Here is a 15,381-nt window from a genome sequence, read left to right on the forward strand (position 1 = left end):
GCTCGGATATGAAGATTAAAGGTGTCAATGGTTCGCATCAGGCGGCGCTTAGTGGCCCAGTTTTAAAAATTTTGTAAGTCTAGATTCGTTTTTAGACTGTACCTTTCAAAAAATTTGTTTTATTATTACAAAATTAAAAAATATTTTTAGTTGATATACATATTTTTATAATTAAATTTAAATTTTTATTATTTAAATTGAATTCTCGGTTTGAGATGTAAAAATCTTTCTCTAAGCCTGGCACAATTTGAATTGGGTGGCCTACTCGGCCTTTGAATAGGTCTAATGAAGATCATTCAATAATTTATTTACTATATATATATATATAATGGGAGTAATTGATTTGGCTTTAAATTTTTATAAAATTGTTTGATATATTACTTAAAATAAATTAATTACTGAAACATAATTAGTTTTTGATAAATAAAGATTTTATAAAATTGTTTGATATATTACTTAAAATAAATTAATTACTGAAACATAATCAGTTTTTGATAAATAAAGATTTTAAATTATAAAATAAATAATTTTACATTTTATCTTTAGTTTTAAAAGATTTACAAAAAATAAAATTTTAAACGTAAAATTTTTAAAGGATAATTTAATATTAAATTAATTTAAAATATTCTCCAAAGTGATTAGTTGTTATCTGCTTATTATTTTCCATACATTTTACAAAATAGTTCTGTCAAATTGTTTTTATTTTAGATTATCAAGCTTGTGTAAAAATTAAATTATTGAAAATATTAATTTTCAATTGAGTTAATTTTTCAATATTTAAAAAATAAAAAATAAACCACAGACTCTTACCATAAGAAAATTCACCTATAATACAATATATCTATTTTATTTTTTTGAAATTATATCAATTTGTAGTAATAAATTCTAGTTAGTATTAGTGTAGGTAAATCATTCAAATAACAATAATTCATAGAATTGACGAATAATAAAAGATTATTATATTATATACATTTTCAGTAAAAATAAAAAAAGTTAAATATAAAAATTAAAAATTAAAACAGTGACAAGTATATTATTTATTTATGAACTGATATGTGAATTTTTATAATTTTTTAATGCAAGCTTATCAATGTTTGAGGGTGGATTTGGATCTGAAAATGTAACCTATGATTGAATCTATTTAAGAACTGGGCAGCTCAATGTTAGCTTGGACCCGATTTACATAGAAGGCATACAGAGGGGGGCCGAAAATTACAATTGGCCAGAATTAATAAGTCTACGTGTCAATCTAATAATCCGTCTCTAGAATGTAGTAGCACTTCCATTTTAACGATTTGACACGAAATAAAAGATAAACACAAGACTCGTAAAAGAAAAAAAAACAACCCTTCTATTCTACCATAATGAAGTATACGTATTGCTTTTCTTTAAAATATTATTTATTTTTTTATTATTATCTGTTTTTTTTTATTATTATTTAGGGTTCACAAATTCTTCGCAACGAAACAAACAAACTCTTCAAAGCCTCCTACAAGCTTTCATCGAACTCTTTACCCTCATTTTATCTTTATAGCCGTCTCTCTCTCTCTCTCTCTCAGTTCTGCTCTCTCGATCCAGGTAAGCTTTCTAACTTCGAGATTCTAGATCTTCTATTTCATTAATTACTCTCTTTTTTTAAAAGGAAATTGTAGTTACTTGTTTGATTTAGGGCTTGTGATTTGAATACGTTTCTGTGTTTTGGATGTTTAGTCTTTTTCATTTTCCGTTTCTTTTATGTTTCTGGACTTTGCACGACTTTCCCCCCCTATTTATTAGTTATCCCCAGAATTACTAGTTTTTTTCCCTTTCTTTTTGCTAGATCTGGCTTTTTTATGTGAGACCTAATCTCGGTTAGTTCGATTTTGTGCTTTTATTCATTGAATTTGATTATGATTCTTTGTACCTATTTTCTAATTTTTGGACTTGGATAATAATTATATCGAGTATTTTCGTTAAGTTAAAGTTATATGCATATTCAGCTATCTTTTTTTCCTCTTTGAATTGTTTTAATATTTTGGGGAAGTTTAATCACTATTTCATATATTCCTTAAATTTTGGAGCTTGATCTGCATGCTTATTGTTTTGTTTCATCGATGAATTGAGCATCTGAACTTGTGGACATGATTTGATAGTATGATAATGTTCTGTTTACTATTTTACCATGCAGTTATATTTGTATATGTATTCTATGGTGACGGTCTAGCATGTCCAACAATCTGGTATCTCAGCAGTTGTCGATGCCTGGTAACCAAATGGCTCAGCTAGAATCAATTTCCAGCAAAATGGATGCATCTATGTCCGTGGGATTGATGGGATTTGGGACCAATGAATCTTTACAGCACCAGATACCTTCAAATATGCCTATTGGACAGATGGGATCCATGTCAAATGGTCTTGGGTCGCAGTTTTCCTCGATGCCGAACCAGCAAGGTGGAAACATCGAATCTCAAACATACACTCAGCTACCACAACAGCAGCAAGGTGGTAACATCAAATACCAAACATATACTCAACTACCACAACAGCAGCAAGGTGGAAACGTTGAATACCAAACATATACTCAGCTGCCACAACAACAGCAAGGTGGAAACATTGAATCCCAAACTTATACTCAGCTACAACAACAGCAGCAAGGTGGAAACATTGAATCCCAAACATATACTCAGCCTCCACAACAGTACTTAATGGCTAATAAGCAAGTAGGAAAAATGACTCCCACAATGTTGGATAGCCCTAGGCCCCATCAATTATCAACTTTGAACAAGCGCAAAGCCCCAATGGAACCAATTTCTCCCAATTCTATTCCACAAAAGTTATCTTTGCCAAACAAACGAGTGGCACAAACGGAACACAGGCCTTGGCTGCAACCAATGTCTGCACCTAGTCAAAGTCCTGTACAGATGCAGTCAGTTTCCAACTCACCAGGTTCACAGCTTTCTCCAGCATCTAATAAGAGATTGGTTCCAAGTAAATCTGGGTCATCAGCTCCAAGGAATCAGCCTGCACAGACGCGCCCGTCACCAAGGGTTCAGGCGGAGTCATCTGAATCTGTGAGGTCCAAGATGCGGGAGTCTTTAGCTGGTGCACTAGCCTTGGTATCTCAGCAGCAAGCTGAAAATGCGACACCGGAGAAGAATTCCAATGTTGAAGCCATGGGTTCCCCAGTGAAGCGAGAAGAGGGTTCTCACCCTGTTGATTCTGGTTCTGGTAATTCAGATGCTGTTCACTCTATATCTGCAGAACCTCAGGGGACAATGTGCTCCAATCAGGGTAGTTCTGCTGATGGAACTAATAGTGATACTACACAAACATTGCAATATGATAGGAAGCAATTTCAATCAAGCAATCTGTTACCTGATGAGGAAGTTCCATTTAGTGACAACATTTTTGCTAGAGATGAACTTTTACAGGGAAATGGCCTTTCTTGGGTATTAGAACCTGAAATAGACATGACAAAGAAAAAGGAATTGGAAATGGATGGAAAACAAATCCCAGATAATGAAAACGTTGAAAAAAATGAATTAGAGCAATTATTACCATCTCCAGAGGAGTTGGCATATCAAATTGAAGCAGAACTCTTTAAATTATTTGGAGGTGTGAATAAAAAGTATAAGGAGAAGGGTAGGTCTCTATTGTTTAATTTAAAGGATCGTAACAACCCTGAACTCAGGGAAAGAGTTGCGTCTGGCGAAATTCCCCCAGAGCGATTATGTTCAATGAGTGCTGAGGAGCTGGCTTCTAAAGAGCTTTCACTGTGGCGACAAGCCAAAGCTGAAGAACTTGCTCAAATGGTAATTTTGCCTGATGTAGAAGTTGATATTAGACGCCTGGTGAGGAAAACACATAAGGGTGAATTTCAAGTAGAGGTTGAACAAACTGACAGTTCTTCAGTGGAAGTTTCTGCTGGAACTTCAGTTACTCGGCGACCTAAAACTGATGCAAAACAAGCTCCTAGGAATAGTAAAACTGTTGGAAAGGAACATGAAACAAAAACCGTAGGTGAAAAAAACAAGCTAGAAGACCCAAATCTTACCATTACCATTCCTTCAAGTGAGGGTCCTGATCCAATGCAAGGGTTGATGGGAGAAGATGAATTGAAGGATGCGGATTTTCTTCCTCCAATTGTTTCCCTTGATGAGTTCATGCAATCTCTTGATTCAGAGCCACCATTTGAGAATTTGCCTGGTGATGCTGGAAAGGCAACATCCACTTCTGACAAGGACGATTCAGAAGCTGGATATGACTCAAAGTCTTCTGGTCGAGCTTCACAAGATCCTCCTGAAACTGTGCCTGATAAACTTGTAAACACTGGTTCAAGTAATCTGAAATCTGATTCAGATGTCAAGCCGAATGATACTACTATGAAAACAGAAACAGTAGCTTCTGTAGCCATTTTGAAGGGTGAACGTGTCTGGGAAGGGATGCTGCAGCTGAATGTCTCATCCATGACTTCTGTTGTTTGTCTTTTTAAGAGGTAAGTTGTAGAAGCTATACAAGGCTATGTTGTCCTTGGAACTTTTTACTGATTATAATTTGTTATTGATCCCTTTTGCCTATATCTGTTTGTGTTTTACTGATTATAATTTGTTATTGATCCCTTTTGCCTATATCTGTTTGTGTATGTCCTTGTTTGTATGTTATTATCTGGGATGCTCGTGTTTGTATATTGGTATGGGAGCAGGCATGTCTTTATCTATCTTGTGCTTTGTTGTTGAGAAGGCAGGGCTTAAGTTTAGGTTGTTTACTTTGATGGTGAAAATTATCTCGTAGTTTTTTAATGTCTGAACCATAAGTGGGGTAGATGTGATAGATTTTAAACCTTATTTCTACATTACTTGACCAAGCTAAGTATTATTTTCTTGAACAATTTCAAAGAACAATTCTTCACGAAGCGGGGATGAGCACTTTATGTTGGCTGCTTGGAGAAAGCATATCCCTTCTAGGTTGAAATTTTTGATAAATTTGTGGTAGACCCAGTATCCTTTGGTCTGTGTGTTACCTATATTGCTATGGTCGTGTTTTTTCACTTGCCGAGTAATTATCTATGAATCTTAATTTGAGTTAGAAGGAGATTACTAATTTATTATTAAGATTTTTGTGGCGTGCATATTAACGATCCAATTATTCCTGGTGCAGTGGTGAAAAAACTAGCACAAAGGATTGGCCTAGCCTTGTTGAAATCAAGGGCAGAGTTAGACTTGAAGCGTTCGAGAGGTTCCTCCAAGAGCTTCCAATGTCCCGGAGTCGGGCTGTTATGGTATCTCAAGTTCATTTAAATTGTAGTGAATTCCTGTACTGCCATATTGTTTCCCAAAAGAAAATTGTGGGAACAAGAACTTCTTTTATCCCATTTTTTTTGTCTTCAATTTTTTTTATTTTTGTTAGTATAGGGTTAAATTTCATTTATGGAATTTTGATAAGCTTTTTGGTCGCTGGGAAAATATCATACTTAAGGCGAAAATTGAAAAGACCAAAGAGATGGAACTTGAACAAAATTTGTAGTTTTGATTTGAACAAGAAACACATGGAGATGAAAAGATACTATCTTCATTATAGGGACTCATCTGATTTACGTTGCATACAAATTCTTGTTTGAGCGATGAATATCTGGGGAAAATAATAAAACTTCGCTCAAATACAAAAGAAATCTACAGGAAAAGGATTCAAGGCACAATTGTCGCCAATATTTCCAATTTATATCCTTTGGAAGAGATCAAGGATGTGAAATGTTGTTTAAACTCCCAACATAAAAATAATAGTTTCTAACTATTGAGATCCTCTAAAAAACTACATATAACTCGGTTTATTTATTTATTTACTTGGGGAAGGGGGATGTAGTTTTCTTTTGTTTTTGGTTAATACTTGCCTTAAATCGTCGGTTAAACACGTTAGACTGATGTATATCTATGTTGATGTTTTGCAGGTGGTGCATGTTGTATGCAAAGAGGGAGCAACCGAGAGTGATCATGCGAGCCTTGTTGAGGTAAAGAATTAACAAAACATGTTTTATGTTGCTTAGTTCTATTTCTTCTATGTGATATTTAATTTAATTTAAAATTGTGCAGGCGGCTGATTCATATATTTTGGATGAGAGAGTGGGTTTTGCTGAACCTGGCGCTGGTGTTGAAATTTATTTTTGCCCTCCATACACGAAAACACTTGAAATGGTGACCAGGATCCTACCAAAGGATCAACCTCAGCTTCTTAATGCTATTGATAATGGTCTAATTGGTGTTGTTGTATGGAGAAGAGCTCAATTAATTTCACCCAACTCAACTTCACACCATAAACATAACACCAAAAAGCAACAGCACTTCACTTCTAGTTCTAGGAAACCTCACGATAAGGATGATGCTATTTCTAATGTGAATTCTAATTTCCTATCAAAAACCCATGTCGGACCTCCTCTCCATTCTGTACCTCCTGATGATGATGATGATGATGATGTACCCCCGGGATTTGGCCCTGCTGCATCCCGGGATGAAGATGATCTACCTGAGTTCAATTTCTCTGGTGGCTCGAACCCATCAGGGCCAAAATACCCTGCTGGATACCAATCCCAGCGAGTAGGGATGGCTCCTCATTTACATTCTCAAACACCATCTCGTCCTGTTGATCAAATGAGGGAGCTGATACAAAAGTATGGGCAACCAAATAGTAATGCACCCGTAGGGGTTCCGATCCAACAGTGGAATGATGACGATGACGATGATGATATACCTGAATGGCAGCCTCAAACATCCCAACAGCAGCATCTGCAGCCTCCACCAAGCAAGGTTCGTCGTTTTCAACAGCCCATGCATGCACCTCAGCAGTTACCCCATCAGGCATTACCAGCTATGCATGTTCAAGGTCAACATGGAAATTGGTGGGTTCCTCCACCTGGTTCCCCTTCCCCAGGTCAACCATTTGTTAATGGAGCACAATTTTACGGAACGACAGTAGGAACTGGGCAACCTGCCTGGCGAAAAGATGCTCCCAATAGTAGGGGCTTTTAGTTTTAAGTTCCAACTTTTTTGTAAATCCAGCGTTCATGTAGCTGTTTTATTTAGACGCGCCCTAGCTTTTGTATCCTTCTATAAATCTTTTTTCATTACATAGCGTCTTTATTTAAATTATAGTATTATAGACAATATTAGCTGTTTTTCATGCAAGCTTGAAAACATTTGTGGTTCGTCTTTATGTTTTGTTGATATTGATCATTCAAATTATACCTATTTCTCTGATATTTGTTATCAGAGGGATGTTCAACTCTCATAAGTTGTGAAACTCAAGTTCAAACATGGAATTGATACTAATCTATACAAATCTATATATTACCACTTCTAAGAGTTACAGTTACAAATATAGAAAAATAACTGCACGTTACACTGTTGCATATCGAATCTCAACCCACATCTCTCAAGAATATAAGAATTAAACAACAATAGATGAGAAAGAAAACAAAGAACCAAAAAAAAAAAAATAGGCTACGGGTGTAACTTTTCTGGGGGTGTTAGTAGATATATTTTGATTGTTTAGGGTTTAGTACACTGCTGCAAAGATAATCCTGCAGTCAAACTATTATACACAGGCAAGGCAACTCTCTGTTTGAAGAACAAAGATGGTACACGTCAATGGCAATATCAAAGACAGCTTTGAGGTTTTAGTTCAGTCTGACAAATAACGCGGCTTGGCCGGTGCATATGAAATATTCCTACTTCACCCCCACTAGAGCTCGTTTCAGTCCTTCTCTTTGCTCTGGTGTCAAATTTGTAGGGAACTTCACCTCAAATTTGATCCTAAGATCACCCCTATTACCTGTTTCCTTTGCAATTGGCATTCCTTCCCTAGCAATGACGAGCTCATAACCCGGGCCGATAATATCGGTCACAGGCAACGACAAGTTATGGCCATCGAGAGTAACCAGATTTACTGTTGTACCCCCAAGTGCCTCTTCTAGTAACACCCTTTGGTTAACGACAAGGTCGTTGCCATCTCTTTTGTATAAATCATGGGGTTTCTCATCAATTACGAATACAAGATCTGCTGGAAGCTGATTTGGCTGCTCATTTCCTTTATCCGGGAATGTTATCTTTGTTCCTTTTTTCCACCCCGGCTTCACGTCTATGGTTAATATCTCTGATTCCTGTACTTGTCGCCTGTACGGTCTCAACTTATTATTATTATTATTATTATTCAATTAGTAGGGTAAAGATTCCATTTCAAGAATTAGTAAAATGCAATGGCAGCCAGTTAATCAAGGCCAAAATATCCGAATTCAATTAGCAGATTTCAGCATGACAATGAAATACATGCATGGAAAAGAAAATGCCACAAAGCATGAAAGAATTAAACTCATCAGCCATCATAAGATTTTGAAAACATTTTTTTCCCCTTTCTTCTTCCCTCTCTAGGTCAACAAAAATGTATATTTTGACTGTCAACTTGCGGGAACTAAATTATGTAAAAATGTTTCCATCTATGGTAAAAAGTTTCAACTAACTTGATAAAGAATTTCATTAGTTCCATCCTTGGTAATCCAGCATAGGATTGCAATAGCAGATCATGCATACGATTGCTCAAAACTTGAGAATCATTAATGATGACAGACTATAAAATGTAGGCAATCATGGAAAATTAAAATCAGAGAGCAGTCTTTCACTGTAGGAGATGCATATACATACCCTGCAGCATTGACAACAGTTCTAGAAATCTTCATCTTCCTAGTTGATCCAGTGTACAGCTCCTCAAGGCTGCAAGGCAATTTGCTCTCAACTGGGGGAGGTTTCCTGGGTGCAGTTGCTTCATTGTGACTTCGAAAAATATTGTCAGTCGAATTAAATCCTCCAAACTTTGCTCCATCAGAGTGGAATCTAGCAGACCTAGTAGGTCCTGATGACCCAAACCCGAAAGGACTACTTCCAAAGAACTCTGCGAAGATGTCCTCTGCATTCCTAGGATTAAACCCATTTGGCCCACTGGTGCCCTTTCCGAAAGGTGGCCTGCTGCTGCCTGGTGGTGGCATGTCTTTCAATCCTTCTTCACCATACTGATCATAAACTGCTCGCTTTTGAGGGTCACTCAAGACCTGAATCACAAAATTTAGTTAATTTTCCATTGACATCTTAACTTTTTGATTTAAAACCAAATCCCAGTATATGAAAGACAACATAATTATGAATAGAAACCTGTTCTAGGATGTCTAATGTGACTAAATTGATCAGATTAACATGATACACAGACAATGGACTATCAGAAGCTATAACAGTTTTAGAAAGAAATGTCAGGCTCATAATCACATGATCAAATCCCTCCTCCATCCTAATTAATATAGAACACAGAAATTGGTTTATACAACTTGTTTCAATTATAATAATAATCTAAGCCATGAAGAAGAGAAAAAAGAATATAGTAGCTGAAAACCCTAGTCCGGTTAGGATTAGGATTAAACTTTTCGTATGTTTGAGAAACCTTTGAACTACGGAATAGTCAAAGAAACAAAGCCTTCAACAGCTTTAACAAGACTTCCGGTAGCAGCAGCACTATTGTTTGAGAACAATATCCAGAGGCAAAAAAACATTAAATTCTAAACAAATTCATAAAGCTGCACTAAATGATCCCGGAGGAATAGTAGTCTAAATAAAAACATTTAATTAATCAATCTGTCCCATTCAAGAACACGGTAGTCAGCTTAACAATCTCAAAAGAGATTTAAAGCTGCTAAGTCTTCATGTCACATAATATAATTTCTGCAAATGGATTAAATTCCCATGTTATGCCTCTTTTCTATTACCATTCATTAAATTCTTGCTGTAAGCTCTAATTCCATTTGCTGACCGAGAAAGCAATAGCAACAGATATTTCATGTCTAATAATATATAATAGCAATCCTTTTTAACATTCATTCCTTCATTCTAACACCGTCTTCCTCAGCTCAAACAAGAGTCAAAATCATTTAATTTCCTTCAAGGCAAATACCAAAGTCGAGTAACTTATAACAAATTCCATTATTACCTGTTTTTTTTTTCTTTATTCTACCATTAATTAACAATGAAAGAGAAAAGCAAAATAAGGAAACTGATTTGGAAAGAAAAAGACTTGCCTCATAGGCTTCAGAGATCTGCTTGAATTTGGTTTCTGCTTCTTTTTTATCATTAGGGTTCTTGTCAGGATGCCATTTCATTGCCAATTTCCTGTATGATTTCTTAAGATCATCATCTGTTGCATTCTTCTCCACCTTCAACACATTATAATAATCCACCCCCATTGTTCTTTTATCCCCTTCACAATTTAATTCAAATCCTAAAAATCATCAAAATCTTTTAACAAATTTAACAAAAACCAACCTTTTTTAAAATCAAAATCCTGCAAAGCAAGATCTATTTAAGTGTTCCGAAATCGGAACATGAAAAATGGAGAATTTGACTGCAGAAAGCATTAACATTGTCGAATCAAATACTCACGTTATTAAACAAAGAAAAGAAAGAAAAGAGAGAGAGAGAATGGTGGAAGGGGTGGAAGCGATTGGTGTTTCTCTCAAAGGGTGAATGTGCCTGCATTTATTTGGTTAAAATTTAAGACCGTGTTTGTGGGAAGACTCCAGTCCTACAACACAACAAAATACTAACGGAAATTAAAACCAACGTCAGTCAAATTGCTGTTTGGTTGGTCTTAAAAAGTATACATATGCATAATCTATCGTACTACTTTTTGATGAAATGAAGTTCCTTTCCCAACCCAAAAAAATATAGATAAACTACATTCAAAATCATTGATGTATAATTTTTTCGATTCCCATAGTTTATATCAATTGAATTTTTTTTTTCTCTTTTGTAATTTAAATTTTTTTCGTGAAGTAATTTTAAATATCACAAAATTGCGAACAAAAATTTAAATAATTTTTTCTTTGATCTCTGACATTGACTATGAGATCAGTTTGGATCCAAAATATGTTTTTCTACTTGTTAATAGGTATTAATCTACCGTAGTGATCGTCGTTTGGATAAAAGATTTTAGTGACTTAAAAGAAATTTTTGAATAATTCAATGACTTAAATAAAAATTTTAAATAATCAAATGATTATTTTGTAAATTTTATAGTTAAACAACCAAAACGAACTAATAATTCAGTGATCTTAAATATAATTTATCCTAAAAATATTTATTTTTATTTTTAAATTAATTTTTTTTTGCTGTTGGTAGGAAATCGTGGTTTGCATTATGCAATAAAATGTGCGGCATAAATACAAATGTAAAGCTTTAACTGAAGGGAGTGTTTGAATGCAGCTGCACAATGGGAGATATTATTATTATTATTATTATTATTATTATTATTAATCGAAGAGGCAGCCAGCGCCAACGGAATTGAACCTTCGTTTGCCGTTTTTCAAGGGCTACTCAAAGCCAGACTGAAGATTTGAAAAGTGGAAAACGTTGTTGTCAAATGCCAACTTGACAATAAAAATTTTCCCTTTAATTAGTAGTACTCTTAATCGGATTTTTCGTAAAAGATTTTGATATCGATTACTTGTAAATAAAGAAAAATGAATAAATTCACCAAAAAAAAGAAAAAGAAAAACGAATAATCCATATTTCATTATGTTAGGTATCTTAATTAAATTATTATCCGATTCGAGTAGAAATAATTAACATTTATGAGATAGCAAGTATTATCAAAGAAGATTGACTATTAAATCATAAGAGTTGAATTCTGTTAATTTGCTATAAAAGTATAGTGTTACTTAAAAAGTTGATGCATTTTGTATCACATGAGATGCTGATAATATTTTCATTTCTCAAGATTTGACATAATAATCAATGCCATTAACATTGAAACCGGAATCTGGATTTGAAACTTCTATTTGAATTAGACTTACATTTCCAAGTAAGCTTAACTTGAAGCTCAAGTAAATGTCACATAACAGAGTATTTGTTGAATATATATTAAAGTATCACAAAGATAATTATATTAAAAGTAAGGTTGTATTTTGTTTTTTTATTAATAAACAAATTAATTAATTAATTCTTGTATGTTACATTTGATAATAAATAAATATATGCATGAATGGGGTGAAATTTATTAAATTTCATTTATTGAAGGTGTCAATTTTCAAGTGTAGAAAATCAGTCGACTTGCCACTACTTTTTGTATGGGATACATGTATTTCTAGATTGAGATATTTTCATAGCGTTCGAAAACCTATCTCTTAGGTTTGAAACATATTGTGAGTTATTCGATTTCAAGTTTGGGAGCTCCAATTATGACTGTTTTAGTGAAAACCGTACAAGAGGAATTTCTAGACAAGATTTTTACAAAAATTACGACTTTCGAGCTTTTAATTCGAGTTTAAATCATATTAGATTCTATTTTTTAGGCATAGTTTTTATTAGATATGAGTTCAATATTATATTTAGGAGTTTTATGTTTCTTAGTCAAAAAGAAAATTTAGGCATAATTTTGTAGGGTTCTATTCGGTGATATGAGTTCTATTTTTTAGGCATAATTTTTATCATATATGAGTTTCAATATATTTGAGAGTTCAAGTGAGTCAAAGTGTATATCGAAGTTAAGAGATCTCCAAACGCTATAAAAATATTTCAATCCAAGAATGTTTGATCCTATCCAAAAAGTCGTTGCAAGTCGACTGATTTTCCAAATTTGAAAATTGATAGCTTCGGTGAATAATATTTAATAAATTTCACCTCATTTGTGCATATATCACAAACTATGTAAAAAGATCAATTGTTAACAATAAAAATAATCAGACAATTACATGTAATTAACCATGTGTACCTCATGCCGACATATAAAGACCGTTTTAACTATAAAAATGGATGAAATTTTTAGCAAAAAGATTAGTTTGCTCTTTGATGTTACGTACACGAACTAATTTGCCCGTACTTTTAGTAGGGAGCAAAATACAATCTTACTCTTAATATAAGTTATTATATAGAGAAAATACTCTTCCATCGCCAAACAAATGTAGAAAAAGTTGAGCGACCAAGATGTGACCCCAACAGCTAAAGCTATCAAAAGATGGTTAAGACCTAAATCATAATAATACACCACCATCAACAAATGTGAATCATTTTTCATTTCTGATGAAAACTATGATTTGATTTGCATGTAAACTGCCACTTTCACCAAACAAATGTTACAGCATACAACTATACATCCAATGTTAAACCCTTCAAGTGTTAAAAGCAAAGTACTACATTTCTCAACCTTGAAGAAGAACCCTACTTGTGTACACTTCTTATCCACTGAGACATACAACTAAAACTAGAAACACTGAAACCCCTTTGATTATGTCAGTCAGGAGGTAACAGCTGATTCTGTAGAGCCTGATGAAGACGCGCCGGTTTCACTTGCCACATTCTTCAGTTTAAGAGTACCACAGTTTGCTGAAGAGATAGATTCAGAGATATCACCGATATCCAATGTGTCGGGAAGAGTGTCAGAGGACTCAACAGTGTACATCTAACAAAGAGAACTATCCAGTGTACATGAATACCGAAATAAGGGCAAAAGGGTGCATTTTTTAATCCCAACCATAAACTAATTCAAGAATCAAAATCACAAATACTCCAGAAATCACTTCCAATGAAACCAAAGAAAGAACTTGTCGTACAATGAGTAAACAAGAAGCAAGCAGCATGAGGAAAACATCCTATCCCCAGTATTCAAATTAGCATACATTATTAATGGCATTATAGAATAGGTAAATTTCCAAACAAATTTATATGAACAAGATAACACTAATATACAACCCTCAGTTATAATATATTCAACTGAAAGTGAGGTGAATAAAAACAAATAAAAGCATCTGAAGGTATACGATCCATAAGAACAAAATATGTAGGGAAATCATTGACATAAATCAATGTATAAAATCATATGAAAGTTCAAAAGGTGGGAGACAAAAACAGGTGGAAAAATCTCTATCATTTGCACAGGGAGGATTATAACAAATGAAGAAAAACCATGGTTATGCTGAAATAGGCTTGAATGCAGACTAACATCCTTAACTCTTTGATGTCATACAGTTAAAAACAAGTGAAATATGTTACCCACAACATCAGAAAATTATTCATAAATTCAATTACTTCACTACTAGCACTTTCATAGAGGGACATTTGGAAATCTGCAGGATGGAACAGCAAGAGGAGCTAATAATACAGGAAACACTCGAGATGAAAATAATATAGAAAACGAATCCAGCAAGACCACTCAGACAATCAAGTTATATAAATTATAAAATAAAGATAGGCAAAATTTACCTCAAGTTGGTTCAGCATGTCAATAGTGGCTTCTAAGTCTCCATTATTAGCCATGTAGACATCCAGAACAGAGTCATTGGACAAACCGGGGAACATCATGCGAAGATACTGCAAATCCATGTCGAATTCCTCATCCATAATCTGCTCGCCACTCATTTCACCCTGATTTTGCATCAAAGAACCATGACCAGGGTCGCTTTTCAATGCAACCGGGTGGTTTCCAATTCCAGGGATTGCAGATTCAAGTGAAGCATTGCTACGTGAGAAAGGATCAAACCAAGCAGACTCATTTCCAGCCTTAATATCTTTAGCTATGGAACCCTCCCTTTTGGCAAGTGGTATGTATGAGGCTGCATAGGGATTCAACGAAGAAACCTCTGGCTTCATTCTCTTTGCTGGAGAAGAATACTAATCATTTTAGCCCCCCATAACATAAAAACACAAATTAAATTAGATTACTAGGCAAAATCATTCATTTTTTAAAAGAACAACCCAGAAAAATGAAAATCTAATAGCAAAAACAACATACTGAACGAAAATGAATATGAGCAAGTCTAATCCTAACAAGATAAAAACACACACAAAGAAAAAGAAAAAAATGATTGTAAATTGGAATAAACTGTGACTTTTCTTGCATTGATAGGATCATTCTGGATTTCTGTTTAACATGCAACTAAGCATCGAAAACCTGTCACGCAATTAGAACAAAATAAACTCCATGTACACAAGTTGATGTTCTTCAAATAATCATAACAATAATCATCTAATAACGAAGTAGATAACTCAATTATTCAAAAAGAATTAAGAAGTGGAAAATTACCAATCACAAGGTGGAAAAAATACTTAAATTCGTGGAATGTTTTAAATTGAATTTTATCAAGAAAGTAAGGAAAATTCCCTTTAAACTTTCAGGTCTTTGATTCCATGAGGGCCGTAAAGATCAACCAATGAGAAAACAACCAAAATCAAAAGTAAGAAATTTTTACCGAAAATTAAAGCAAAAACTCCAGCAAAAGAGAAGAAGAAACAAAAGATTCCGTGTTTCGATGAAGTTTATATGATCAGAAAACGAAAAGCTAATTTGAAACGGAAATTACCAGGATACACTAAGCGGTTGAAG

The 15,381-nt window shown here is 34.2% G+C and overlaps 3 protein-coding genes across 4 annotated transcripts; 1 reads left to right on the forward strand and 2 right to left on the reverse strand.

Annotated features, from left to right (window-relative positions):
- Window positions 1–1,414: 1,414 nt before the first annotated feature.
- Window positions 1,415–7,096, forward strand: LOC105768467 (hypothetical protein). The gene is made up of 5 exons (XM_012588387.2): window positions 1,415–1,578; window positions 2,168–4,474; window positions 5,137–5,257; window positions 5,924–5,983; window positions 6,066–7,096. Exons 2-5 carry the CDS (start codon window positions 2,205–2,207, stop codon window positions 6,996–6,998), a joined length of 3,384 nt encoding a protein of 1,127 aa, XP_012443841.1. The 5' UTR covers window positions 1,415–1,578; window positions 2,168–2,204; the 3' UTR covers window positions 6,999–7,096.
- Window positions 7,097–7,288: 192 nt separating this feature from the next.
- On the reverse strand, window positions 7,289–10,597 carry LOC105768468 (uncharacterized). Of its 2 annotated transcripts, XM_052631354.1 has the most exons (4): window positions 10,446–10,597; window positions 10,085–10,263; window positions 8,667–9,070; window positions 7,289–8,141 (listed from the first exon to the last, which is right to left on the reverse strand). In XM_052631354.1, the coding sequence occupies exons 2-4, from the start codon at window positions 10,247–10,249 to the stop codon at window positions 7,697–7,699; spliced, it is 1,014 nt and encodes a 337-aa protein (XP_052487314.1). In that variant the 5' UTR covers window positions 10,250–10,263; window positions 10,446–10,597; the 3' UTR covers window positions 7,289–7,696. The 2 variants fall into 2 exon arrangements, with proteins under 2 accessions (XP_052487314.1, XP_052487313.1); XM_052631353.1 differs by having other exon boundaries at window positions 10,085–10,578.
- A 2,505-nt stretch (window positions 10,598–13,102) lies between these two features.
- Window positions 13,103–14,831, reverse strand: LOC105765843 (polyadenylate-binding protein-interacting protein 5). The gene is made up of 2 exons (XM_012585109.2): window positions 14,262–14,831; window positions 13,103–13,461 (listed from the first exon to the last, which is right to left on the reverse strand). Exons 1-2 carry the CDS (start codon window positions 14,646–14,648, stop codon window positions 13,297–13,299), a joined length of 552 nt encoding a protein of 183 aa, XP_012440563.1. The 5' UTR covers window positions 14,649–14,831; the 3' UTR covers window positions 13,103–13,296.
- Between the last annotated feature and the right edge of the window lie 550 nt (window positions 14,832–15,381).

The sequence above is a fragment of the Gossypium raimondii genome, chromosome 5 (assembly GCF_025698545.1).
Source record: "Gossypium raimondii isolate GPD5lz chromosome 5, ASM2569854v1, whole genome shotgun sequence".
Taxonomy (NCBI): Eukaryota; Viridiplantae; Streptophyta; class Magnoliopsida; order Malvales; family Malvaceae; genus Gossypium; species Gossypium raimondii.

Coding starts and splice junctions, on each gene's coding strand:
- LOC105765843 (XM_012585109.2), bottom strand. CDS start 14,648: ATGAAGCCAGAGGTTTCTTCGTTGAATCCCTATGCAGCCTCATACATA. Junction 13,462..14,261: donor ACATGCTGAACCAACTTGAG/GTAAATTTTGCC, acceptor TCTCTTTGTTAG/ATGTACACTGTTGAGTCCTC.
- LOC105768468 (XM_052631354.1), bottom strand. CDS start 10,249: ATGGGGGTGGATTATTATAATGTGTTGAAGGTGGAGAAGAATGCAACA. Junction 9,071..10,084: donor AGATCTCTGAAGCCTATGAG/GCAAGTCTTTTT, acceptor TTTGTGATTCAG/GTCTTGAGTGACCCTCAAAA. Junction 8,142..8,666: donor ACTGTTGTCAATGCTGCAGG/GTATGTATATGC, acceptor GAGACCGTACAG/GCGACAAGTACAGGAATCAG.
- LOC105768467 (XM_012588387.2), top strand. CDS start 2,205: ATGTCCAACAATCTGGTATCTCAGCAGTTGTCGATGCCTGGTAACCAA. Junction 4,475..5,136: donor GTTGTTTGTCTTTTTAAGAG/GTAAGTTGTAGA, acceptor TTCCTGGTGCAG/TGGTGAAAAAACTAGCACAA. Junction 5,984..6,065: donor ATCATGCGAGCCTTGTTGAG/GTAAAGAATTAA, acceptor AAAATTGTGCAG/GCGGCTGATTCATATATTTT.